The sequence below is a fragment of the Pezoporus occidentalis genome, unplaced genomic scaffold (genome assembly GCF_034315485.1).
Source record: "Pezoporus occidentalis ecotype Australia unplaced genomic scaffold, CSIRO_AGI_Poc_V1 ctg16, whole genome shotgun sequence".
Lineage (NCBI taxonomy): Eukaryota > Metazoa > Chordata > Aves > Psittaciformes > Psittacidae > Pezoporus > Pezoporus occidentalis.
Genome location: NW_026913425.1, coordinates 4,882,056 through 4,909,630, shown reverse-complemented (window position 1 = coordinate 4,909,630; position 27,575 = coordinate 4,882,056). Strand labels below are relative to the sequence as shown.

The window sequence follows — 27,575 nt, the reverse complement described above, 5'->3', positions numbered from 1 at the left end:
GGAGGTAAAAATACCTACCTAGCTATCTATTTTAATTTGTATTCCAGTAACACCTGTGTAATTCAGATTCAAAAATTGCACTGTACTAGGTATTGTAGTTAAACTCAACACTTTGGCACAGTGCCTACCTTGTACCTGAAAAACAAAGGATGTTTCATATGCTACATACTTTCAAAATAGCTGAGCATTAACCTCTTTAGGTAAAATGAAAACAACTGACTTCACTGGAAGACATAAGGAATAGATCAGTAAAGCTGAACCAAAATGCTGATGAATAGTAGGGCCTTAAAAGACAAGGAGACAAAAGGCAGATACAGTAAAAACAGCCAAATGATGAAAGAGAGGAGCCTAAAACCAGAACAATAACCTAGGACAACTGACTCCAAGACTAACAAGTTTAACATTGAGGACAGATAAGAAACAATTCAATAATCAGTGAGAAATAACAGACAAAACCATTAAGTAGTCACTCAACATAATGCAGGCTTTTTCTTTTTCAAGCTAGAGAGTTCAAGAAAAGGCTCACAGTTGTTAGCTCCCTGTTCTCTGAACTCTTATCTACAAAGAACAAGTAAATCAATTCCTTTGAAACATATTTAACACACAGCTTCAATCTCACAGCTTTTAGACGTCATAAATACCTTGAGTATTTTAATGACTGTACTTAGCTTAAAACTGTCCACAAGCACCATTAGATATAAGGAGGGAGAAAGGAAATTATTAAAAACAAACGTACCTTGTGTTGTTCTATTGCATCTATCCACTGCTGTCTGTGGTCTGGGTCCTGAGCTCGGAGGTACCAAACACTATCGTTTACACTAATATCAAATCTGCACTCATCAAAGTCATGGGGCTGTGACAGAAAAGAGTGTAAGAGTAGCTAAAATTAGCAACATGATCAGCAAAACCTCACAGAATATTTTGACACTTTCACACCAAAATAAAAAAAAAATGGTTTACAGTCTTGAATTCAACCTTTATTCTAAGCTCCATTTTATGTAGCTGTCTCAAAATAATGAACATACACTCTTATAATAAAAAATGTTAGTCTTCTGAAATAAAAGAGGCTGTTTAATACATTCGTATTAAATAAAATTGTCACAAAAAGGTGCCACACAAACATTGAGAAAAACTGCACACGCTAAAACAAATCCTTTAGCAAAATAACTACTGGACACAGGCAACAAAATACAACTTTCATATACATTTTTTATTTCAAAGCAGGAAAAAAATACTAAGGTTATTGTATCAGTATTGATTTTTAGCTGGAATACACACATCATAACAAATAGCATCAGGATTGAACCATAAAAGTAGACTACAGCAAAATGACAACTAAGAGCAGGAACTAAAGGAAGCTATGGCATCCTCTTGCCTCAACTATTTTCACCACCTGAAACAACTGGGAGCAACACTCAATCATTTCTAATGTCACCACTCAAATGCATCCAACTTCCAGTTCACATGTCATAAATACTAAAAAGCTTTTATTAGCATTACAAGGAATCTGGAAGGAAAGTGGAGGAAAACAAAACAACGATCTAATCTGCCCTGTGCCCTGATACTGTCCATTCAAAGCTACTTCTCAGAAAACATCCAATTGAGCATAACATTCCCCACCCTACCCCCCGCCCTTGAAAACTATTCTTAAGGAAACATAACACACATAAAAGCAGAAAACCTTTTTGAATTGTAATATAAAGAAAAGGTTAAACATGCAAAAAACTTTAGGAAGCTAACAGGTTCTGAGGTTAAGGCAAATAACACAATCTGAAGGACCACAAACATTGATTCCAGATGCTAAAGATGATTACATGTTAGTAATATCCTTCACAATATAAGAACTGCACTGCAAATACATTCATCTTTGCAGACAACTAAGGCACTGTGGATCACTCATTAAATACTCCTAGAGACAACCTAGAAGCAAGTCTCATTTGTTGTCATGCACAGTCCAGTGCCAGTGAGAATTATCTTCAAAGGATCTGGAAGTTATGCTACTTATACATAATACACAATCTTTCTTGTTTAAATATACAAAAGAGGAAGGAAAGCACAACAGAAGCCAAACTACCAAATGAAAAACCAGCTAGGAAGAGTTTAACAAAAGTACATAAAGTTTCACTTTTTTAAAGCTTCACATATTTGGTCAGGCATCTGAACCTAAATTTAATTTAAAGAAATCTAAACTTCCCACAGAGGAAAAGAAAAAAAAATCCACACAAACCAGCAACTGACGAAAGTGACAAGCAAACAGCAGCAGCAACTGATTACTTGATACCTGACCATCTCAAGTTGATTCTAATCAAACAACTTTCAAAATGGTTCTATACACTGTTTTGCCTCCACTGAACAACAGAATACAGGGATGTAGGAAGGGACATGTGGTGGGTCAACCCTGGCTGGACACCATGCACTTACCATAGCTGCCCTACCACTATCCTCCTCAACTGGAAAGGGGAAAGAGAGTATGTTGAAAGGCTCATGTGTTAAGATGAGGCAGGGACAACCAGGGACAATAATCACCAATTATCATCATGGACAAACCTGACTTGACTTAGGAAAATTATTACCAATCAAATCAGAGTAGAATAATAAGACCAAATTTAAAGGTACCTTTCCCCATACCTCCCTTCTTCTCTGACTCAGCTTTACTCCTGATTTTCTCTTAACTCCTCCTCCCCAGCAGCAGAGGGGCCAAGAATGGGGGTTAGTCCACCTCTGCCACTCCTTCCTCCTCATGGTCTTCCCCTGTTCCAGTGTGTCTCCCATGGGAGACAGTCCTCCATGAACTTCTCCAACATGAGTCCTTCCCACAGGCTGCAGTTCTTCTGACTGCTCCAGCGTGGGTCCCCTGCATGGTCACCAGTCCTGCAGCAAACCTGCTCCAGTGTGGGCTCCTCTCTCCACAGGGCCACAAGTCCTGCCAGGAGCCTGCTCCAGCACAGGCTTCCCACAGGTCACAGCCTCCTTTGGGCATCCCCCTGCTCCAGTGTGGTGTCCTCTATGGGCTGCAGGTGGAGATCTGCTGCACCATGGACCTCCATGGGCTGCAGGGGCATAGCCTGCCTCACCATGGGTGAGGAATCTCTGCGCGGGGAATCTCTGCTCTGGCACCTGGAGCACCTCCTCCCCGCTTTTTGCACTGGCCTCAGTGTCTGCAGAATTGTTGCTCTCACATATTCTCACTCCTCTCTCCAGCTGCTGGTGCACAGCAGGTTTTACCCTTTCTTAAATTGCAGAGGCACTACTGTCTTTGCTGATCAAGTTAGTTTTGCCCACCAGCAGGTCCATCTTGGAGCAGGACAGAACTGGTTCTACTAGATATGGGGGCAGCTTCTCACAGAAGCCGCCCCTGTAGGCCCCACCCCTCCACCCCCCCCCGCCGCCAAAACCTTGCCATGTTAACCCAATATAGGACATGAAGTATTCTAGTCCAGGCCCCTCTTCTTCAAACTGCACTTGCTACATTATTATTACTATATATGAGAAAGATGCTTATCTGCTTTAGGGTAGCAAACCTGCTGTTATCAATGAGTCAGGCTTACATGCCTGTTCCCAACCACCCATGTGCCAGGCCCCCTTTAGCCATGTGGTGGGGTACCTGCATCTGCAACAATGGAAGATACTCCCAAAAAATCACCCAAAAAACAAGTGTACAAGAAAAAGCTATCAAAGTTTTTCCTCCCATGTTCTGCTCAATCTCACTCTCTGAAACCTTCTAGGAACAGTTACACGCTACAAGAAAGACTTGCCAAAATTCATCTTGAAAGCCTGAAGTACCACTCATTCCACACTTCCATATATAGCACAACCATTCTCGCTTCCCTCCTTCCCTATCTCTAATCTGAACATCTTCCAATGTGATTTAAGACCATCACCTCACTGACGTTTTCAACGGCAGATTTATGTACTCCTGTTCTTTGCACAGCAACTCTTAATTGCTTGAAAATCTACACCTTATTGCTAACACTGGGAGGAAAATGTTTTCCTTGAGGTCTAGCTAAAACCTTAAACAATGGGGCATTCACTACATGTGTACTTCTGCATTACCTGTAGTTAAGAGATGAGGCCACCTAAAACTCACATCTAGGGTTATAGTCAGTTTACTGTGCAGTTCCATGTTACAAAAACAGTTAGGTAATCAGGTGGTCCTGTTAGACTAGTTGCTTAAAGGTAAGAAATATCCACTAACAAGCCTAAATACTGCTCCAAAAGGAAGTTAAGCAGGTGATACCTGAATTGCTCGACATATGCACGCTACCTATTTAGTATCCTATACTACTTATTAAACACCTATTTTCCTTATTTTTGACAGCTGAAATTAGATCCATTCCCCTCCTTTTTCCTCTGTGTGTTTTTTTTTTGTTGTTGTTGTTGGTTTTGTTTGTTGGGGTTGTTTTTAAAGACAGGCTTTACCATAAGAACCCTCATTAACTGAACATGAAAGGCAAGTTCTTTAATATGCATTTTACCAAGAGTAAATAGAACACCTAAATGACATGTGACCCATTCTTGCCTTAACACAGGACAAATCGAGTTGTTGTTGATATACCCCTTCTCAACCAGGAATGAGTTTGTAGTTCATCTTCACTCATAACTTGGCAAGCTTCAATATGTAACTTTTTGGTATCACCTATCACATTCTCCTCCCCACTGAGCTATGGACAAATTTCTTTGTTTCTCCTCTTGCTATAAATGCTTTTACTGTTTGCTGTAGCTTCATCTAGCAAAGACCACAAAGTGTCATTCACCACTTCTCAGGTCTGTCCTTTGTGCTTCTAACATCCTCCTCAGACCAGTTTGAGTTTCTCCTGACACTAGCTGGAAGTTTTTCAGTTCTTCTTCCTTTTACTTTCCCCCTGCACCTCTAGATGTATTTCATTCAGCTCTCCTTTTTCTTAGGTTCACCTTTTCTAGCCTAGTGTTTGCTTTCCTCCTTGTGCTCAGAAGTGATTATGAAACAGTACAGTTCTTAGCCAGCAGCCTAAGACACTGGAGGATAAATAGGGATTTGCGTCTATAATAAGCTAAGGACTTCTACTGAGGGCAGGATACGTTCTACTGCCCTCTCACAAGAAAGGTAAGACAAGAAAGAGGAATGTTTTAGTCATGCAGGTAAGCACAAAGCAAGTAGGAGTTCACTATCTACCTTCATGATCTAAAACACACTGGAGAACTTCAGCTGCTTTTTCCTAACACCCCCAACTTGAAGCAGCCTCAAGCAACTTGCATACATAGATCAAGAAGGCATTGGAGAACAAATCCCAGACTGGCCCGTGACACTGTGAATAGAACCATCTGAAAACCTTTACAGCATTTTTAAAGGCAAGCTGAGCATACTTCAAGAACCTGCAGCAGAGGCAGCCTGTGTGTGCATAAAAAGCTCCTTCTAGAGCCAGCATTTTAAAAAAAAAACCCAAACAGCTAAATCATAATTCCATGCAAGAAAACGCTGCAAGAAATAGGTCTCCAGCAACCCCAAACACCCTTTTCTTTCTTTCAAGTCCCCTGCAGGGAATGCAGCTGTAATAAAGGCAATTGCAAGTATTCAAGAGTCCTGAATCTTTTACTGCGTAAACCAAACTGATACTAGCTCTTACACTCTAAAGAAGCAAGAACAGTTTACATGAAGAAACATTTACTTGGCTACAGTTACTGAGGAAGTCTGTAGCTAGTTCAGGTCTCATGAGTCATACCTGACTGCACTGCAACAAAACCCTTCTCAAGTCTGAGGTACTCACGAAACAAGCCTCAGAGCAGTATCTGCTTGAAAAATACTGGTTCAAGTGTTTGAGGCAATCACACCGGGAATATTAAGTGTTTTTATATACTTCATAACCTTCAAGAGTACTCTATAAAGGAAAAAAAAACAAGGGGAAAAAAAACCACAAAAAAACAACCCCTGAATGAAGAAACTTTTGCTTGCTTTCTCACTACTTTAAAAGGCTTTTCTTAGAGGCAAGCCATGGTGGTTCACAGTACACGAAACTCAAGTCTGCTTATTACAACCATTAAAGTGCGTTTGTGCTGCTATTCCCATTGCATAATTAAAAATTACCTGTGGTGCATTTATTTTAAAATTTTGAAGGCTTTTTGCATTAATACTTAGTGGGGGCACTACCACACAAGACAAACAATAGAGGCCAACAGAAAATGAGAACTATCATTCTCTCTCAGACACGAATGTCACTAACATAAATGCAACAGCAGCTGTTATTGAACCTAGCTCCATGGTTCACAGTTGTTAACCAAACAATACCCTTTACTGCTATGAAGATAACTGCACTGTTACACACTGTAATAACATATTAACCAAGACAAGCATTCCTACTTACCTAATTCATCAGTACAAAGCTACTGACCTCAGAAGCTATGACAGGGCACTTTTTTGTTGTTTTCTGTGATGCCAAAATTTTTTTTTTATACAAGATTAAGAAAAATTTAGTATAAGTATAGCTGCACACTGCTTTTGCCCATGGATAAATGTGAAAACCTGTTCAGCTGCTGAATACAATTCTTGAATTTCTAAATTTCAGTCATATTTAAGCCAGATTCTGTAAAATCTCTAATGCTAATTTTCATTCATCCTGCTAGAACACTACATTATTTGCTTTTTGTGGACTGACTTATCATACCCATAGAATCGTGTAAGAAATATACTCATAAAAGAGTAAATTTACAACAAAGGCAAGTATTCAGCACTATTCACACTATTCCCTCTAACAGAACTAGTGTAAAACTATGAGAAATTGTTGCTTTCGAAAAGACATTTTGTAAAGCAATGCATTTTGGTTTACTTAGGTTTTACAAAATCCTCTTGAGGAGAAAAGCTCAAAGATCCGATTTCCTCTGGTGATCAGTTAGTTAGCTTTCCATCACTAGCAAAAACTTTAGTAGTACCTTTAAGCTAAAACATGAAAGCCAGTGGCCCCCATCACCCCTCTCTCACTGCAGCTCAAAGCAGGTTAATGGAACTTTTCATTCTTTTTCCAGGTAGGCTTAAAGATGGTGTCAGTCAAAAGGTACCAACTAAAAACTAAGAAAATGCATTCAAGTTTTTGTAATAAAACTGAAAGTTTTTCTTAAAAATAGCCAAAACTTATATGCCTTACACCAGAATATCTACAGCTATTAAAAATGCTAATTCTCAGCTTAAAAAAAAAAAAAAAATCACAAAACACACACAAAGAGAAATGCCTTATATAAGTAAAACTGACTTGAGATTGTTCTTTCTATACAAATGCAAAGTGTTTGTTCTGCATATATTCCACTGCTGCAAATGCTGTAACCCATGCTTACAAGTGGTTTTGAGGTTGGTTTTTTTTTTTTGGTGGGTTTTTTTGCTTGGTTGGTGGGTTTTGGTTTTGTTTTGGGTTTGTTGTTGGGTTTTTTTCAAGTAGGATGTGTATAGAAAGAAATCACCCTCAAGTCAAATCTGATGGGACAGTACCTGAACGTCACTCCGATGAGTATCTGCAAACATCCTTCACAAACACAAGCCTGAAAAATCTTTTAAAGTTATCAGTCTCCACCAATTGCAACTTAAATGCCGCTTATAAAAGTGGACATGGAAAGTTATACACTGGAAAATGAGACAGTGCTCATCAGCTCAACAGAGCTGAATACACAATCTTTTCCAACATGAATGGTGGCAGTTTCCTACAATGCAAAGTACAATCTATCCTCTAATTTGTGGATTTTCCACTATCTCCATGGAATTCATGGAAAAGTGTCCCTTCTGCACCATTGTGCAACTTCATGAAATCCTCCAACTACACTGTACCTGAACAAACTCCCACTTCCTCCACAAAAAAAAAAAAATGCTCAGAGCATACCACACAGCAAAACCTACAGATCAGCTCATTTTTCAAAATACAGCCTAAACACTGCAATTCCCAATAGTCTTTTCCTCCTTGTATCCTTCCTTAACATTCTTTCCCTTGAATTAGCATTATCGCAGTACTTTCCTTTACAGATTTCTTCCTTTTCCAGAATTCGAGTACACACAGCAGAAGCCTCCTTCTTAGGAACAATCCTTGTCCCTTCTTGTTCTTTCAAACATACACATTAATCACAAACTAGATTACTGTGGTGGTTTGACCCTAGCTGGCTGCCAGATCTGCATCCAGCTGCTCTCGCACTCCTTTATCTCAGCTGTACAGGAGGAGAAGATTAAGATGAAAAGTTCATGGGTAAAGATAAAGACAGGGAGATAACTTACATACAGCCACCATGGGCAAAAGAGACTCGACCTGGTGAAAATTAATTTAATTCATTGCTAATTACAGTAGAATGCTGAGAAACAAAGACAAAACTGAAAACATCCAGAGGAGCATGAGAAATGAGGGCTGCGGTCAGTTTATAGTGCTTTAACTCTGCTGCTTCTTCCTCACATTCCTCCCCTGCTCCTGCACAGCACTTCTCCATGACTGCAGTCCTTCAGGATAAACCTGCTCCAGCATGAACTCTCCTCAGTCTGCAGCCTTCTTCAGGGCATATTCAGCTGCTATGATAGGGTCCTCCACAGGCCACAGCATGGACATCTGATCTGGCCCTCTACACAGGCTGCATGGAAATGGCTGCTGCACTGTGCTGTACCCACAGGCTGTGGGGGATATCTGCTCACTGCCTGTGGCACCTCCTTCCCCCTTCTCCTGCTCTCACCTAAGTGCTTGCAGGACTTTTTCTCTCACCTTCCCCCCTACTCCTCTCTCAGATACCACTGAAGCATTTTTGCACTTTAACTATGTTTACCTGGCAGTCCCACCACCTGTGGTGCCCTGTACTTGGTCTGCTGGAGCCAGCTGGAACCAACCTGCCCAGGGCAGAACAACGTGGCCTCCCGTCACACCCCACCCTTGCCAGATATGTCCAGTAAAACTACAGAAGTCCATCAAGAGTCTTCCATCTCTATTTTTTAATACACTTGGCTTTAGAAGTACATACATTAAAGTTACTGCACAAAGACATTGCTTTAATTTTGCAAGTTTTTTGTTTTAACATTAACTATCCCAGATCTAACTCTCAGGGTGGAATAACTTAGAGAAAGCACTGTGTTTCATGTTTATAATACATTTTATTTAAAAAAGTTCTAAAAACCCAGGGGACCTTGCCAGTTCTAATTCACTTTATTTTTTGATACATCACTTATACCTAGTTGCCATCCACATCCAACTAGATACACAAAGCTGGAAAATTAGGGTCTGACAAAATTCACAACACAAAATTCTGGTTTCCCTTTTGGAATTAAAAAAATCTAGACAAAACCTGATAGAAACACTGAACTAGGATGTCTTACATTTCCTTGCTGCCATTCTTAAGCAGTAAGAACCCAGGATATAGGAAAACCTTATTTCAAATAAGCATGTAAACAAGACAGCTTTAGGACCACTGAAACAGTAATGATCTTTTTATGTGGCAAAACATGGGACATCTAATCTTCTTCTCATGACTACATACAGAAAACTCTCATAATGGCATGTAGAAAAATCTTCAAGAAAACAGGCTTAAAAATATGAAAGACTATTAAACTCTCTGCTACTATCAAAATATTTTACTTCAGGTCTTTGGACATGTTCTTTTCAAAATGCCTTTCAACATTGCTTTTTCTTTTAAAAAAGAATCTTAACTTTCTCAAACCTACCTACAATAGAGGCCCACTGCACCCAGGAAAGCAGAAGCATGTTAAGTAAAATTTAATACTAGCTCATTAGCATGCTTTGCAAACTTTAAAATTAGCTTGGTTTAATCCATTGCAAGGAAACCCTCTCATTGAAAAATAGCCTTTTAATGCATATATTGTATATGTTACTTGAGCAGTGAAATCATATTTCAAATTTGAAGCCTACATTTCTGAAGAACAAACCTAGTCCATTGGGTTTCCTGCACTGATTGCAGACATTCAGATGCAGGAGTGACTATAAATTTTCAGATTTCTCCAGGGAATCAACTATGCAGGAGAGTCTTACAGTACCCAATTTGTTTGTTAATATTTTATCCAGCTATTTCCCTGATAATAATGTGGAATTACTATGTAGTACTGAGTCAAGCTGTATTGGTCTACATGTATACACATCTCAACACATGCTATTCTCAACTGCCTACTGAAAACAAATGACTTTAATACCCAGATTTTTGCCGCACGCAAAGAGTTGTGGTCAACAGCTCAATGTCCAGCTGGAGACCAGTAACGAGTGGCGTCCCTCAGGGATCGGTGATGGGACCAGGCTTGTTCAACATCTTCGTCACTGACACGGACAGTGGGATTGAGTGCGCCCTCAGCAAGTTTGCCAGTGACACCAAGCTGCGTGATCCGGTTGATACAATGGAGGGAAGGAATGCCATCCAGAGGGACCTCGACATGCTTGTGAGGTGGGCTGATGCCAGCCATATGAAGTTTAACCATGACAAGTGCAAGGCCCTACACCTGGGTCGGAGCAATTCCAGGCACAGCTACAGGTTGGGCAGAGAAGAGATTCAGAGCAGCCCTGCAGAGAAGGATTTGGGGGTGCTGGTCGATGAGAAACTTAACATGAGCCAGCTGCAATGTGCGCTTGCAGCCCAGAAAGCCAACCGTATCCTGGGCTGCATCAAAAGGAGCGTGACCACCAGGTTGAGGGAGGTGATCCTGCCCCTCTACTCTGCTCTCATTAGACCTCACTTGGAGTATTGTGTGCAGTTCTGGCGTCCTCAACATAAAAAGGACATGGAGCTGTTGCAAAAAGTCCAGAGGAGGACCACGAGGATCATTAGGGGGCTGGAGCAGCTCCTGTATGAAGACAGGCTGAGAAAGTTGGGGCTGTTCAGCCTGGAGAAAAGAAGGCTGCGTGGAGACCTCATAGCAGCCTTCCAGTATCTGAAGGGGGCCTACAAGGATTCTGGGGAGGGACTCTTCGTCAGTGACTGCAATGATAGTAGAAGGGGTAACTTAAGCAGGGGAAGTTTAGATTGGATATAAAGAGGAAGTTCTTTACTGTTAGGGTAATGAGGCACTGGCATGGGTTGCCCAGTGAAGCTGTGAATGCTCCATCCCCGGTAGTGTTCAAGGCCAGGCTGGACAGAGCCTTTGGTGACATGGTTTAGTGTGAGGTGTCCCTGCCCATGGCAGAGGAGCTGGAACTAGATGATCTTAAGGTTCCTTTCCAACCCTAACTATTCTATGATTCTGTGACTCTTTCTTCAGACTATATGTAAGGTGATGAGAACCTTAGAATTGGAAACTGCCAGTTTAGCTCTTTTGTGTATAATGTTCTTACTCTTTTCATAAGCTGGAACTAACATGTTCATATCAGCCCTAATTTCTAACACAAATATTTAGTAATTTCTTCACAATAACAACTTGTTATTTAGGAAAGAAAAGCTATGACAATTCACTATGCCCTCTCTCAGGCAGGCTTCAGTTTTCTATCTTCTTGCCTGTCCTGAGCTCCAGGAATTCACAACAGAAACTCAAGAAATCCATCCTTTCAGAAGCCCATTCTGAAGGAGAGCAGTTTGCAACTCTTGTATTAATATTTTATTAATAAAATCATCATTGCCTTTATCAAGTGACAGTGCTTTCTAACTACTTTTGCTTAACACAAAAAAAAAAAAACTCACACCAACCCCCAATCAGTTTACTGAAAATGTCTCCATTATGCAAACTGAATTTATTGCTCAGCCCTGTTCAGACACTTCCACAGAACTGTCTAAATGTCTCTTTGCAACACAATAAAATCAAAGCATTCATAAAAAAAAAATCAAAAATCAAACCACACAAGACTAAAAACCAATACCAAGTCTCCATTAAGACTGACATGCGTATGCATGATCACAGTATAATCAAAATAAAGGAAAACCATTGCATCACCCTTACTGCATCTTGCTTAAGCTACCAAATTAGAAATCAGCAAGTTTTACTACATCAGTAATATACAAATGAAGACAAAGATTAAGCACTGGAATAAAACAACATGGCAAATACAAGCTTTTGGAACTCTTCCTTGTATAGGTAACCACCTCTATTGACAATAATTACAAAGCTTACGCATGGCTAATTTTAAGCATTCTTAAAATTTATCAAGCATGAGACTTCTCTAAGCATTTTCTAAGATCCTCCATATGGATCCATGCAGAAAAGCTACCCTGACCAGCTAAAATCTTTTTGGAAAAAACCCTAGAACTCATGATATGAGCACTTGGTTGTTAAGAATTTGTAAACAGGATTGAAAATCTATTAATATAAACTACCACCAGGATTAAATTAGTGCTGGCCTTTCCATGAGAATGCCTGGGCATGGGGGGAAGGGAGACACAACAGATGCCCTCAAGATTTCCCTTCCAGCTGAAGTCACACTGTGACTACATGAGTCGGTGCAAGTCACTCTGTACAAAAGCAACACTATCAGAACAAACACAGCAATCATGGCAAAGACAGTACAAGCTGAAAGCCAATCTGCCTGGAAGTTGGACTTCCAGCTCTATAGAGAGTTTTGTTACAGACCCTAGACCTTTCAAATCCAAAGCTGAATCCCATGAATCCACCACTACAGGGATGCTACCAACATCAACTCCTAATCACATACACAAAGGTCACCATTGAAATTTTTACTTCGGGAATGAAAGAACTAAAAACCTTTACATTAATAATCTTTAATAAACACCACCTGGCATTGACAACCAACTACAGCAGTAATTTACAAAGTCTAGGGTAGATTAGTAGGTTTAAATTTGCACATATACAAACTGTTTATAATACCCAAAATTCCTTTTCATTCCTTGACCACCTAGCAGACTGCACAGCTTTTAACTTGAGTTCAAGCCTCCGCTCTGCTCTAAATCAAACAAACACCTTTGAGGTGTTTTGCCTTATCTGGCTAAAAGCAACTCAACATCATATATTGATTTTCATCGTCTGCCCCCATAACTACATTTGCTTGGCCAGTTCTTGACAGTTCAGTACTTGATGTAATCCAGCGATTATACAAGATTCATACTTTAGTCCTCCGTTCTAAAAAATTCAGTTCTTTACAGTCCCAGTGATTAATATGGCAATTAGTCCAACCAAACCCCACTTTTTTCATTCAATTAAAGACTACCATCACAGGAACCTACCTGTTTTGGACAGATGGCATTATAATTCTATACTTGAAATACCTGAGAAAGCTATTCTAACAGCCTAGTTTAGCTATTTTCCTCTCATTAAAGGGAAGATGAATGTCTTATAAAATATCCCTGTAGAATTGTCTGTTATCTATCTCTGCCCAATGTGATAGGACTTATAAAACAAGAGCAGAAGCAACTGTGGCTGCCTGAATACAACACTCATATCTCAATACTATGACTTATCATCAGGCTGATCTTCATTGCTGGAAGTACAGTAAGACTCAGTGACAGTAGCTTTCCACCTTTACACATCAACAAAACATGAACATCCCATACTACTAGTAGAATTACATACAGATCATTACATTGCCTGTTGAAATCAAATGTGCATACCTGACTAAAAGAAAGCTTTGTGAAAATCCAATCACCCTTTTCTATAAGGAAACATAACAGTAATCAACTCCATCTCATACCACCCATATTCTGCTTTATACTGAAGGAAAACTTATTAAAATACACCAGGTTATCAGACAGGTAGTTCCTATGCCTGAGTCTGGATCAGCAAGATCAAGGAGATCTTGATACCAAACTTACAGTATAGTGAACATAAACAGTAAGATTTCACAGTACTGTTCCAGGAACTTGTGTGCTACACAGAAGTCTAGCTATTTTTCCCTAATTCATAAAGCTGGACTGGCTGTTTAGTAACACAGAAAAGCTACAGCATGTTTTTTGGCAAACATTAGTCATAACTAATACATAATTCTGAAAGCCACAAAGAGAAGGTTGTTTTTATTCTTTATCTTTCAAGGCTAATTAATCTTTAGGAGATTTCATCTGTATTTAGGTTCATTACTCTTACTAGCACAACAGAGGATCTTTTAGCATTATACAAAACCAGCAACACATTAACTTGTTCAGAGGAGGAAGCAAGTAGTAGATCATTTTCTTTTGGAAATGTTCTACAGAGTCATGTTCAGAAAGTACAGCCAAAGAACTATTCCCCTCTCTCACTAGTGCAAAGACTGTGACAGACATCTTCTGGAAAGTTGTGGCAGGGTCTTAGGCTGACCCCTGGAAAAACTTTGCAGCCTTCAGAGGCAAACTGTATCTCTACCCACAGAAACCTCTAACATGAGAGATTAAAAGGTACTTACCGAAGCCACAGATGAGAACAGCTTATTTTCTTATTGGGAACTCCTAGTCCTGCTTCGCAGTGTTCCACCAATACGACTAACTCTCATTACAGCTGACCTAATAGAATTTGCCATACCCACATTTGCTTTAACCAGACATTACCTACAAATATGTAACACCTCAAAACATGAAAAGATGGCAATAATAAAACACCACTTACTGTAATCACAGCTTTGCTCAGACAGATGGAACCTCTACAGCCATACTCCTTTTCGTCTTCAGACTTGTAATAACTGAGTGTGCTGCTTTTCAGAACTACCCATCGATCCTGCCATCCATGAATGTAGTTGGTCCACTGCAAAAAAAAAAACAAAAAAAATTCCAAAGATCAGCTAATAGAAAAATAACAATACAAACCAATGTGGCTGATGTTTCTCAGGCTTTCCAGCACCAGGAGAACAAAAATGCAATTTATTTTTATAAGTTCTTCCCAATTGAGAACCTTACTCTTCTCAGAACTTATGAACTCCTAATGGTACTAAAACCAAGTTGTTTCAAGCAAATAAGATAACAGATGATTTGACTACAACTGCATTGCCAAGGCCATTTAAAATAACAGAAATAAACATACTGATAATACAAACTGTGGAAAAGATGAGTTTCACCACTCAATTTAAAACCTGAAGTTAGACCTAAAGCCAAACTTAAGTGAAATCATTTTATTGACTTATTTTATATAAAAGTTAATTTCTACAAAAAAAAAATTTTACTTAGGTATTTTGTTCTTTTCATATGAATACAAACATTCTATTATCCAACAGTATAGTAGATAACTATTGGAGTGACTGGAGTAATCAGTTCTTTATCAGTTTAATATTCGCCATAGACAGTGCTTTAGATTTTAATTCCTAACCATTTTCTCAGTAAGATGATAATAGCCTATCAGCAGACATTCCAATCATCCTTCCACTATTCAGATTTTTTTTAAGGACTTCACACATGGAATAAAATAAACATTCCAGGAACAAGTCCTGGATTCACCCTACAAAGATAATAGTAAGGAGTAACCTAAAGTTGTGGTTATTGATCTTGTATTTGCAAGATCTTCCCAACTGCACTCTGCAGAATCAAACAACACTGACAGAGTATCAGGCCTGTTCTGTAACTCCAATTATACACTGGTGCTTGACCGTCAATCACAGTGCAAAAAATATAAATTCGATAAAAAAAAGAAACAAAAGCACAAAAATTAATTTTATCACACAAGCATTTCTTTAATCATAACTAATGTTCTTTTACCAAAAGCTCTGAGAAATAAGCTCTTTTTAGCATTTAAATCTAACCATTATTCACCATTTTGTAATATATATAATAATACATAAATGGAGAAAAGAAATAAGACTAACAGTCTTATGTCCACATTATATTGCACATACTAGTTAATATATGTCCCATAACTACATATTAACTCTAGTAATAACAGGTCTAAGTAAAACGAATTCTATAAATGAGAAACTCCTACCAATTTTCAAGCATAGGTGAGACACTGATTTGTTCGTCAAGGACAAAGCCCTTCTTGATCTCTTAATACATGAAATTGTTAAGTTCAGTATTTCCTAAAGAAAGCCTCAGCTATGCTCAGTACATGAACGGTAGCACAAGCAGGCCTGGAGGTTTATTATTTCCTGCCTTCCTCCTTCCTCATCTCTCACATTCCAAACTCCTCCCAGATGCGAAAGGCAGAGTTCAAAGTTATATTGGGCAAAAGAGCAAGGGACAGGGACGAAAGCACGTTCCCTTCTTTGACAGAGTTAAGTGAGATAAATATAGCAGTCAATCTTGCATTTGCTGTTGCAATCAGCGCTTGTTGTTGCAATCAAAATGTGCCATGAATTAATACGCTCCTTAAAGTGTATTGAATAGGCACAAGATTTTGACAAAAAGCAAAACAAAACACTTCCCACTTTTTTCCAACAGCTAGATTCCTGTACTTCAAGAAAGTCTATTCCACATTAAAATTCTTTCTTCATATCTGCCTTAAAATCTTTAGCAGGAAATACAACAGGAAAAAGTCTAGAGTTCTGAAACACCAAGACGTACTTGTAATATGCTTCTCTTATCATGTTACTCTATTTCTTTCAAAGCTTCTCTTTACTAAAGGGCAGAACAAATGATACACTACCAAGCACAGAGAACAGCAGGCACTGGGTTTTTATTATAGACAGCAAGTTATTAAAAATAGGTATTTTCTTACTAGAAAGTTTGATATGTTACCATTTCAATTAGTTTGTCCCAAGTATTGCCAAGGCAGCAATTAATAAAAGGTAAACTTATCCCTCAATATATTCACAGGCTCCACCATAGTTGACTATTTGGATTACATCCCATTTTCTCACAGTAAAGGCAGTATCAGCTACACTCAGCATTATCATCCAGAAAAATAAAAAGTTTGCACATACCTAAACTTCAGAATCTCAGGAGCCACAGCTTCACCTGCTATGCAAGGAAGAAACAGCACCCGGACTTTATTTAGTTTGGCAACATAAAAATCAGTTACATCCCACAAATTACACCCCTTCTAATGATGAAAGAATCTAATCAGAGAAAAAATTTTCAACTGGAGAAAAATACAGCAAACTAAAACCTCATGTTTTAACTGCTCTAACATCTCACATCCACCTCATTCTCTCTCTCTCTCCCATTCACTATTAGAAGATGAGATCTTCCAAATGAAAACCAAGACACTTCTCCTAACCATCCCTCTCATTTCTGGTGTTAGAAGCGTTTTCAGGCTGAAAGAAGTTCACTGACCCTCACAAAAAGCAGAGTGCTAGCCCTGTTACAGCTGTTTCCTCAGCATCCATGGCCGGTTCTCAATCTCTATATCCTGTGACCTGTGCCTTCTATGCTGGCTTGTGTTCAGCCTTATCACGAGAGCAGGAGAAAAAAATCGAAACATAAACCTTTAATCCTAAAGCTATTTCAACCTTATTCTGAATGTACTCTGTAATAATTAAAAACATCTGCGCTCAAACTTAGTAATTTAATACTGCACTTTAAAGTACTCCTAAAACCAAAATTTCCCAGTAGAACCTAATGCATATTTGCAAGTCCTCTTACTTTCTGTGATTAAAAAGTAAAACATTGCTTTCAATTTTAAGAGGTGAAACAAGTTTCAGGGCCATTTTCCTTCTGCTCATCCCCACCTCCTATATCCCTTGCGGTAGCAGGATTTTATGGCTCTGCTCCGATACTTGAAGTAAAGCCTGTGCCGTTTCTGTGCCGGTGCCCGCTCCTGGGAAGCGACCACAGGCTGCGCCCTCGGGGAGCTGCTGGAAAGCGAGCAGGGCGACGCGGGCCCGCAGCCGGCTCCGGCCAGAAGCCCGAGGCGCAGCGAAGACGCCCTCCCCCGGCGCACCCCGGCCGCGTCCTCCCAGCACGACTCTCCGGAACCTCACGCCAGGCAGCCAACGGGCGCCGGGCAGGGGCGGGAGGCGGCAGGGACCTCCGGGCCGGGCGGCAAACAGCACCTTCCTCCGCCGTCCGGCGGAGAAGAAGTCGCGTCCGTGGCGCTCCCCCGAAGGAGAGCTTTCTCCCGGGCTGGGGAGGGACGAGCAGCAGCTGCGCACAGGCGGGGAACCCAGCAGCGGGGATGTGCCGGCGCCCGCGGCTGAGGGAGGGGGGCACAGGCGGGTGGCGCCGGGCGCCGCAGCGGCTGCCTGGCAGGCTCCCGAATGTCAGGTGGCGGCTGCCCCAGTCATGCCAGCGCCTCCTGTGGAGCAATCCGGCTGCTCCGCCAGCCCCCTCGGCCCAATCCTCTAGAGCGGGCAGGAGACAAGCAGAGGGGGCTGACAGCCTTCGGCCAGCCACGAAGTGAGGCGGGGCCAGGGTGCGGAGAGGGGAAGCTAGAGGCCGCGGCTGGGGGGGGGTGAGGGAAGAGAGGCGGCTTACCTTGCTGAGCACCCCGCAGAACTCAACCTGCAGCTCGGTATCAGGGTCCTCCTCAGAGCCGGAGGACTGGTTGTCGGCACAACTTGTCCAGCTCTGGTTGTCCGACATGGAGACCCGATCTGCAGCCACCGCCGAGCACGAAAGAGCCGAAGCGGCCCCCGCCCACAGCAGCTTTATCTTCCTCCTGCCGAAGGCACGGGAGCTGCGGACTCCACCTGAGCGGCACCTCTCCGCGTATGCGATGCCACCAGCGTCGCACGCCCGCCCCTGCCAGCGACCGACCGACCGGCCGGCCGGCGCAAAGACACGCAGGCTCAGGCTTCCCTCTCACCGTAGCTCTGCAGCCCTTGCCCGCGGAAAGAGTCACAACATAGAGGTGGCGCGGAGGGGGGGGAGGAGGAGGAGGAGGAGGAAGAGGAGGAGGAGGAGCGAGCGCGCGTCCGCCTGCTGCACGCCCTACTCACACATCCGCCGTTCCTGCCGCCGCCATTTCATGTGAGGCGGGTGCTCGCTACCACTATTCACCAGCTCGCCCCGCCCGCCGCACAATCCCTTCGGCCGGTCTGGCTAGAGTAATAGTCTTGCCTTACGCAGCGGTCAGCGCCGCCGCTGCCTCTCGGGAAAGGTAGTTTCTGGCGCTCGCAGGTGCAGCACGACGTGCTGGGAGATGTAGTCCGCTGAGGTGGCCACCTCCTTGACTTGTTCCAGCCAGCAGGCGGCTGCCATCTTGGGTTCGTCGTTTCTGTGGCGCTACCGGCGGGTGTCGCCTCTGTGCCTCCGGTGAGTTGAGGACTTCGTGGTGCTGCTTGGGGTGATGCTCGCTTGATTTTTTGCGGGGTGAGGGAGGGCTCGCTCTTTAGGGAGGTGAGGAGTCTAGCCCTGCTCGCTTTCTCGCATGAGAGGTGGCTTTCTCTTCCTTGCGTCAAACCGGTGGGGCTGGGGGTTTCCCTTAACAAAAATGGTGGCTGGGGAGGCTGCAGGAAGGGGCGGGAGGCGCTGCCAGCTCTCGGGAGAAGCGTGAGCGGGGTGGGCCACGCTGGCGCCGGGAGCGAATCTGTCTACTGCACGGGGTTGGCGGCGCTACTTGGGGCTGCTGACTGGGGCCGTCGTCGTGCAGGTATCAGCGATCGTGGTTAGGTATAGTAATCGGCAGCCCGCTCCTTCCCGCCGGCGGGGTGGCTCTGTGCCCAAAAGCGTGTGGTGAGCGGAGCGGCAACGGGCGGTCAGCGGCCTGCCTCGGCTGCGAGGTAGCGCTGTCCTGACTCTCCTTTGCCCAGCGTTTCGTAGTTTAGGGAGCGAAACGGTTTTTCTTTTTCTTTCTTCAGTCTTAAGTCTGAGATACGTGTAGTTCCCGATATTTATGATTAGAGAAATATTTGCAGAAGGAGGATGTTACTTTACAACTTACGTGTTAAGTAGCGTTTGTTGTAGAAGCTTCAGTTGGTTGTGCCGCAAGAATAATGCTGTAGCGTTGCATTTTCTCGGACTTCGTCCTTATGCAAATAATGGTGCAATTTTCCATGTTATGCTGCTTGACGATTTCCATTGAGGGTTCATTATCGGTTTTGAAAGAGCTTTTGGCATTGACACAGCTATTTGCATTATATATAGCAGGTGAAAGTTAGATAATATTAGCATCAGCTCAGTGTTCCTGGTATAAAGATACTTGCAGTAAACGGAGCACTGAGAGTGCCTGATGAAGTAGCATCATTTTTCCTAAGCAGTTAGAAGTAAAGAATAGTCACAGACGTCTTAATATTTGTGTAATCACTGGAATGCACCGAAAAATGTTTCTGTGACTCAGTTGTGGGTGATATTTTTAGAAAAAAAAAAATTATTGAAAAAGTGGGTTTTGATTGACCAGCTGCTTGGAAGGAAACCAGGCAAGATACTTTTTTAGTGACTGTTGCAACATCGTGCTTTTGTTAGGCAAGCAGAGTGACAGAGTTTTGTATATATTGATATGTATGAGAATAGTTTATAGTTCTTTGCAGTATATTGATAAAATTCAGGAGTATCACCTGTAAGGCCGGTCGTGTTTTCCCCATTACACTCTGAATGAACTTCTCTATACTGATCAAGAGCAGGATGTGAAGAGATATGTCTGAACAAATCCTTTTGGCTGTGACAGTCATAGCCATGTGCTGTCATGTTTTCAGCCTAGGACTATTCGCTTAATTCCAGTTCACTTCATTGCTGTGTTTGTTCTTTTATCACAAGTCCCTCTACTCAATCTATACTTCTTCTGGTGTCTTAGAGATTGCACGAAGTTTACAAATTACTGCATTAAAATAGCCATCAATTTTGTTAGAATAGTAGAACAGATAGTGTTGTTCTGTAGTGCTGGTACACTGCTTGTAATACTGTCCTGGGTTCAGCAGTAGCAGTTATTTTTCTCCTTCTTGGTAGCTGGTGCAGTGCAGTGTTTTGACTTTTAGCTCGGGAACAGAGCTGATAACAAGGATGTTTTGGTTTGGTCACGGACTTTGTGAGCCTCGTGCTCTGCCAGGGAGGAGGGGAGGCCGGGGGGAAGCAGAGACAGGACACCTGACCCAAACTGACCAAAGAGGTATTCCATACCACAGCACGTCATGCCCAGGAGGTAACTGGGAGTTAGCTGGAAGGGCTGGGAGATGGCAGGGTTGGAGGAGGTATGGGTCGGTGCTTGGTTGGGCTTGGGGGATGAGTTATCAGTCTGTTGGTGGTGAGGTGTTGTATTCTCTTCCCTTGTTATTTCCTTTATCATTATTATTACTGGTGGTAGCAGTAGTGATTTGTGTTATACCTTAGTTACTAAACTGTTCTTATCTCAACCCGTGGGAGTTGCATTCTTTTCGATTCTCCTCTCCGACCCTCTGGGAGTAGGGGGAGGGAAAGAAGGGGGAGAGTGAGTGAACGAGTTACCTGACTGGGTTTAAACCACGACAAATACAAAAATGGGGATTTTTTTGGTGGTTTTTGCAGGTAGCTTTTTAAATACCTATTTTTTTTTTCATCATCCTTATTATACTTCTTATTTCAAATGTTGTACCTTCTGGCTTAGTGTGTTCACTGTGTTACTAAAACACATTTTCTAGTATGTTCATGCTTCTGGATATGTTTGTGGTTACAGACTCTTTTTCCTAAGAAAACGAAGGAGCTTTCTTTTATGTCATGGCATATTGCCTGATAGTGTAAGTTCTGAGATACAAATCATTCAGACTTTTTCTCCACAAATTTTGTCTTTCAAAAGGTAAAAATTGTCTTTGAGAATTACTGTATTAGGGTTTTTCTTCCAAGTAAAAAAAAAAAAAAATCCACCCAAAAGACAAAGAAAGTCCCAAGCCAGAATATTACTACTGCTTATTAATACATTGTCAATAAGCACGTATCTTTAAAAATAATGTTGCAGATAACTACACTACTTCTGCTGTAGCTTTTACTGATGAATGTTGTTAGTAATTGTTCAGTTCCTTATTTTCTTTATGGATTAAGCTGCTAAAACATGTTTTCAGTAATCTGGAATTACTAGGAAAACTTGGTTAGAAACTTGAGGTAAGTCTTCCAGATTAAAAGTTCTTGTAAGATGCTGAATATAGACAGAAGATACCAGAGTACTTTCCCCTTTGGATTGACTTTGAAGTTTTAAAAGACAAAGACATTTTAGACAGAAGCTGAAATCAGGATTTGGAGCAGAATTGCGCTGCCTCTTGCCTACAGAAAATTGGTAATGGATACTTCTTTCATTTGTGTTGCTCTTCACGTAAGCAAAGAATTATTCAGTTTGAATGGTGTAAAATACATATTTTGATGTAACATTTTGGACGATGTCAAGCAGTCTCTGTTATCTGTTCACTTTGCAGTATGAATTACTTTTTAAAAGGATTGAATTGTCTGTAATTCGGTGTATCTGAAAGCCAGTGAGGTCAGAAAAGACAATTCTAGGGTTGTGATTTTTTGAAGGCTAATTCTAGGTACTTGTGTGGGATCTATGTTTTTGTAAAAACCTGAGTCAGCTGCTACTTGAAAAACAGTCGTATTCGGCTGTGTCAGCTTGAACTTGAAACTTTTCCTTCTGTGAATCCTCACCCTGTTTTCCATTCAGTATTAATTTATTGTGTACCTTGGCTTACTACATTTGTAAACCCAGAAGTTTCTTAGAAGATTGTTTTCTAGGAAACTAGATTTTATTTTATTTTGAGAGATAGAATAGTGAAACAGTAGCAGTTTTGAATGCACTAGTAGGCAGCCTAGGCAGTTAACACTGTGCATAGTAGATGCTAGTAACACGCAGTTCCTCTTACCAGTTTATTTTCTTGTAAATCAGTACAGAATTAAAACTGACAGGAGTCCTTCTCCGCGCTATTTGGAAACCAGGGCTGTAGTAAATATCCACTCCCCTGTGGCTGAAAAGAATCGAGCAGATAGTTCAGAAGGACTATCTGATGTGCTTGCTTGCACATTTGTTGGTAGTTTATGCTGCTGAGAAGGAGAGACTTGAGAGCAGCTGATATACATAAATCATTATCAGAGGAGCATGTTTTTACAAAGAAATAAGACTTAAGGAGTTTATTAAATCTGATCCTGTCAACCGGAATGTTCCCTTGCCAAATTAGCTTTCAGAAAAGACAAGTGCACTTCCTCTCAGAAAGTATGTAATGTTACTGTTTTGGGATAAAGCGTTTTCCAAGTAATGGATAAATTAAGTAGTATGGAATTAAGTGCACTACTGCAGTTTGTAGTGTAACCTTTTAAGTATCAGAAGTGTTAAAAATATTCTATCTGAGTTGAATTTTCCTAGTTTGTTGAAGATATGATTTTCTTGTTTCAAAATTTGAGAAATAAAGCAGTGCATTTGTGGAAAATGCATTGATCAAATGGCCTGACTATAGGTACATGAATTTTTATACTAAAGTATGTTAGCTAGGTTTTAGTTCTTTCACAGAGGTGACTCTTCTGAGTTGCATGCATGGCTTCATGAAGATACTTCTGTGCAGTGAGTGGAGTAAGAAGTGTAGCTACATGGACGCCAGTTCAATCTTAATTAGCAATTGGAGCAAAACCAAAGTGGTGTTCATTAAAATGTTGATTTAGATGAATTCTGGCCTTATTAGGAAGATCTCATATGGTCTCTTGTATTTATTACTTACTGTTTCAGTAGTACCCAGAGGCTTTGGTTCTAGGTAGCCTGTGATGTGCTTTCCAGTTCTAATAATTTCCAGCACAAGGGAAATATTTGAAAAGTTGGGATTAAGAGTTACTCTTGGAACAGTCTGCTTGGCTTGTTTGTTCAGTCTTCGGTTCTTTATTCTTGAAGTATTTCTCAGTGCTTGGTAAAAAGTAATGAAATAGATAAATTATTTCATGGTTAATTGTGTGGTATAGTTTTTGGTACAAATGATTTTCATTTCTGTGCAAGAGTATCTTCATTCACTTACAGTAGAGTTTATCAGCTTTCCATGTATCTTGTCAAAACAATTTTCTTAGGGTTTTGGGAGGTGCTTTTTTTAAAAAAAAAAAAAGTTTTGGTATTTATGGAGTTTTGTTGGTTTTTTTTTTTTCTGATGTTGGTTGTTGTTTTTTTTTTTTTAAATTACTTGATTTCTTCTCTGGTTCAGTACATGTATAACATTCAACATGTCATCCTTGGGGTGTATTTTGTATTTTACATTTATATAAATGGAAGTTTATGCAAGTAGGGGAGTATGAACTGTCCTGTCTAGGGTCTGGAAGGGTCACTGCTCATGTGTTTATATTTCTTGGTAGAAGAAGCTGTTTACAACAGCTTAATTCCATCTCAGTATAAAAGAAAGTGTCTGCAAAGAATAGTTACTGGTGACTTTTTTGTAGCATTCTCACCAGGGAAACACAGTTACCATGCTTGCTTATTTTTGTTCTTGTTGCTTGTCTTGGCTTACAAGGTTTTTGGTTGGCTTAAGTGTGTACTGTGTTGAGGTGGTGGCCCTGCAAAGTTTGATGACAGCTGTAGTTTTTGCAGAATCTGCCTCATAAACTACTGAACTACTGAAGATGTGTTGAAGCTGGGTGTGTTATTTTTGACTCATGAAGAGTTTATGAACACTTATGAAGTGTTCTAGGAGTTTCATATTCACAACCATCTTCTACATGAATGGAATTCTTTTAATTGTTTTACAGAAGTGATATTTCCATCCCACACTTGCACTGAGTGCTCCTAACTTCAGTATTATTTGATAATGGGTCATGTGTAAAGTTTTCATAAGAAAAGACCAAGGATTTCATGTGTATACATATTCATATTTGGAAGGTTGTTTGCTTGGTTTTTTTTTTTCCCCTGTCTCTTTCTTCTCTTTGATGTTTTTGGTACTGTACTAAGTCAGAGGCATTTATCTTTTGAACACAGGGTGATCCATACTACAGCACACTTGATTTTAGACAAAAGCCTGAGAAGTGATCCTTTGTGGTCAAAACTGGATGAATTAAAGTTCTAACTTTGTTTATTCTACTTTCTAGTTTTACAGAACTCCTATTAACATCTTGATCTTGTAATTTAAATTAGGAATAATACTGGTTTTGTTTTCTGATGCGGTCTGTGTGATGACAGGATTCCTGAAGCTATACCTTCATCTGTTCTTTACATTCATATGTGAAGTTAGCTTTTCTAATTTTGTTTCGTTCTTACTAAAGTAAGAATAGAAAAATTTAAATAAAGGAACTTCTGAAACATTTTAGTTGAGGGAAAATGCAAAGTTCATTTTGAGCTCATACCATAATAAATGAGGTGTCAGATTTTGATGTCAAATGTTACTGAAGGCTTTTGTGAGTTTTGCAGAAATTAAAGAAACTATTTAACTTGAATCATTGTTTTAGCCATCCAAAGAATAACAATTAGAAATCATATAGAGAGGAGTTTTAAATAATTGTGTTTCTATTTGCAACTTCCCCCCCCCCCCCCATTGTGAAGTTATACTCAGGGCAATTGGGATGCAAAATATGGTCTTTTTCATCTGTAATATGTCTTGATTCCTATGTTTAGCTTTTGAGCTCTGGGGGAAGCTGGCAGTTGTGTATTTTAGTAACTTCTTTGCATCTCACTATTGGCATGAGCACCTGTGATAGCAAAGATGTCAGAATTCAGTTTTCTTTGAGGACTGGTACACAGTTTGCATGCATCAAATAATGAATCAGCATGTAAATAAATAATTATTCAAGCTTTTCCACACTGGTGTCATTTTTCAGTCCTGATATATCTTTGTAATAAATTGCTAATGCTATCAATAAAAGACAGACTGTTAACATACTTTGCAGGTGTTAATAACCTGCTAATAACCTGCATAATAACACTGTGTCCACTGAGCTGAATATTAGAAATACTTTTTATCTTATGTATTCCTTTATTACATGAAAATAATAATAGGAAAGCAGATTTTCACACAACATACAGGGTTTCTGTTGCTGGAATTGGAGGATTCTTACTGAAGACAGGGTGGAAGAGTGGCACAGAATCAGATACAAGCCATTTCCTTAAATCACTTAAGTCAAGTGCCTCTACCTTTATTCAGATTTAGCATAATTTGGACAGTTGACTGCCCAAAATATGCTAAATCTGAATAAAGGCAGAGGCACTCGGAATTAAATTGATGCTCTGACTTTTGCAGTTTCAGTCTCTTAATACTTTCATACTACATAACTCTGTCTGATTGGTTGAGTTTCTGTGCCTGCTCCTAGAAGAGCTTGATTGTGGTTTTGTAAGTGGTCTTTATCCACTTGTAAGCATCCCAGGTTAGTAACAAAGCTTCCCACTCAGTAATGCTATTTCGTGTTTACTGTCCGCATTTTTGCTTTGCTGTAACTGTTGGTATCCACTGCCAAAGTCTTTGTCTTTAACTTTAGAAGTCCTTCCGGTAGCAACTTGAAAGTTACCTCCTCCACTTATAGATGATTCTCCTGCTACCCTCCCCCCGTTCCCAGGTCAGAGAAATAATAGGTTAGTATTTAATTGTAGCCTGACTTCACAGACTTCTCTGATTTCACACCCTACTTACTCAGTGTGATGCTGAGAGAGATGTAACATGTTCTGTTAGAGGAAACAGCTCAGTCTTATAGCATCTTCTTGAGGTGACTGCATGCCAAAAATATGTCACTGTTTGTCTGGACTGTTCTGAGTTAGTGCTTCATTAGACTATAAAACTTTACCCACTTTTTCCAAGTTGTTACAGCAAAAATTTTGTAAGATTGTGTCACCACAAGCTAGGTGTTTTCTCTAGGTCTGTTTTCCATTAAAATGTTACTACTTTAAGTCCTTACGAGTTTCTACACTGACATTTTGGTTCACCTTTTGCCTTGTGTTTCAAACTGTGCTTCTCCTTAATTTCCTTTGAATATTTCCATTTCTATTTTGTGTATGGCAGATGATCCACTGGTTTTATCTGACAGTGATATACACTTTATCAGCTGGTACTAGCAACATATTTTGCTCCACACAGGAAGCTGGAAAGATAAAATCCATTAGGAGACCACCATTTGTGAGAATTTTTTAAAAACAATTATTTTTTTCGTCACTGGTTATCATGGTAAATTTTTTTCTTGCTCAGTGTGTAACAGTGTGATAGAGAAGGTTTTTGACTGACATGAAATAGTGTTTAAAGCCTCTGCTATAAAACTGAGCCTTTAAGAATGATCTGAATAAGGAGGGGGAAAGATTTGTCTATGCTAGAGATAAGGACACACTCAAGATGTGCCTAAAAAATGTTGTGAACATTGGAATAGGAAATGGAAGCAGTCTTGTGTTCATTCAAGCTTCTTGAAGGGAAAGAGTGATAAAAGAACTAGGGAGATCCTGGAGGGGCATTTACCTTGAGTAAATTACTTACTGGGAATTGTGCCCATTATTTACCAGAAGCTGCCAGTAACAATGGAATTATTGTGGGCTTAATTGATACGGGGGTGCTTACGAGCTTGAGATGAAACTTGGTATGCCATGCTGCTTCATTTGATTCAAGTTCTGGTAAATGTGTATGTTAACTGTAAGAGATTCTCCTACTGTAAGTGAAAAAAATCATGAAAACATTTGTCATCATGGTTTTACTTTATAGGTATATGTAAAAGCTATGAAGCCATTCCCTTTTCTAATTGCCATTATAGGAGCTTAAGTGCTGCTAAAGGATCAAGAGGAGTTCTGGTCTTTACATCACCTTCTGTTCTTTGAAATACAAGCTGGAGATAAACACACATGATCTTGCATCTTCAGAAGTCATCATAAATTATCTGAATTAATAGAATATGATGAAGGTTGGGATATTTTTGTTAGAATGTTTTTTGAAGATGGGTTTCTTTAATATCTTGACTTCAGTTGGGTAGTATGTTTCAGGATAAGATCTTCAGGAAAATATAATTGCCATTAATTTTAAAAAGTCACCCATGTAGTTGTTCAATAGCAAAAA

At 40.4% G+C, this 27,575-nt stretch overlaps 2 protein-coding genes across 8 annotated transcripts in view; one reads left to right on the top strand and one right to left on the bottom strand.

Moving 5' to 3' along the window:
- CERT1 (ceramide transporter 1) overlaps window positions 1–18,561 on the bottom strand; it is a 72,491-nt gene extending 53,930 nt beyond the window's left edge. For all 4 annotated transcript variants that reach the window (XM_062612387.1, XM_062612389.1, XM_062612388.1 and 1 more), the window contains exons 1-3: window positions 18,175–18,561; window positions 14,444–14,578; window positions 737–853 (exon numbers count right to left, since the gene is read on the bottom strand). In XM_062612387.1, the coding sequence (XP_062468371.1) occupies window positions 737–853; window positions 14,444–14,578; window positions 18,175–18,282 (360 nt within the window). In that variant the 5' untranslated portion in view covers window positions 18,283–18,561. The remainder of the gene's footprint in view (window positions 1–736; window positions 854–14,443; window positions 14,579–18,174) is intronic.
- A 172-nt stretch (window positions 18,562–18,733) lies between these two features.
- Window positions 18,734–27,575, top strand: part of POLK (DNA polymerase kappa) — a 37,062-nt gene continuing 28,220 nt past the window's right edge. For 2 of the 4 annotated variants that reach the window (XM_062612417.1, XM_062612416.1), the window contains exon 1: window positions 18,734–18,954. The gene's annotated coding sequence lies outside the window, so the exon portion shown is untranslated. Of the gene's footprint in view, window positions 18,955–19,217; window positions 19,422–27,575 lie in introns of those variants that run through there. The other 2 variants (XM_062612414.1, XM_062612415.1) reach the window with 2 other exon arrangements.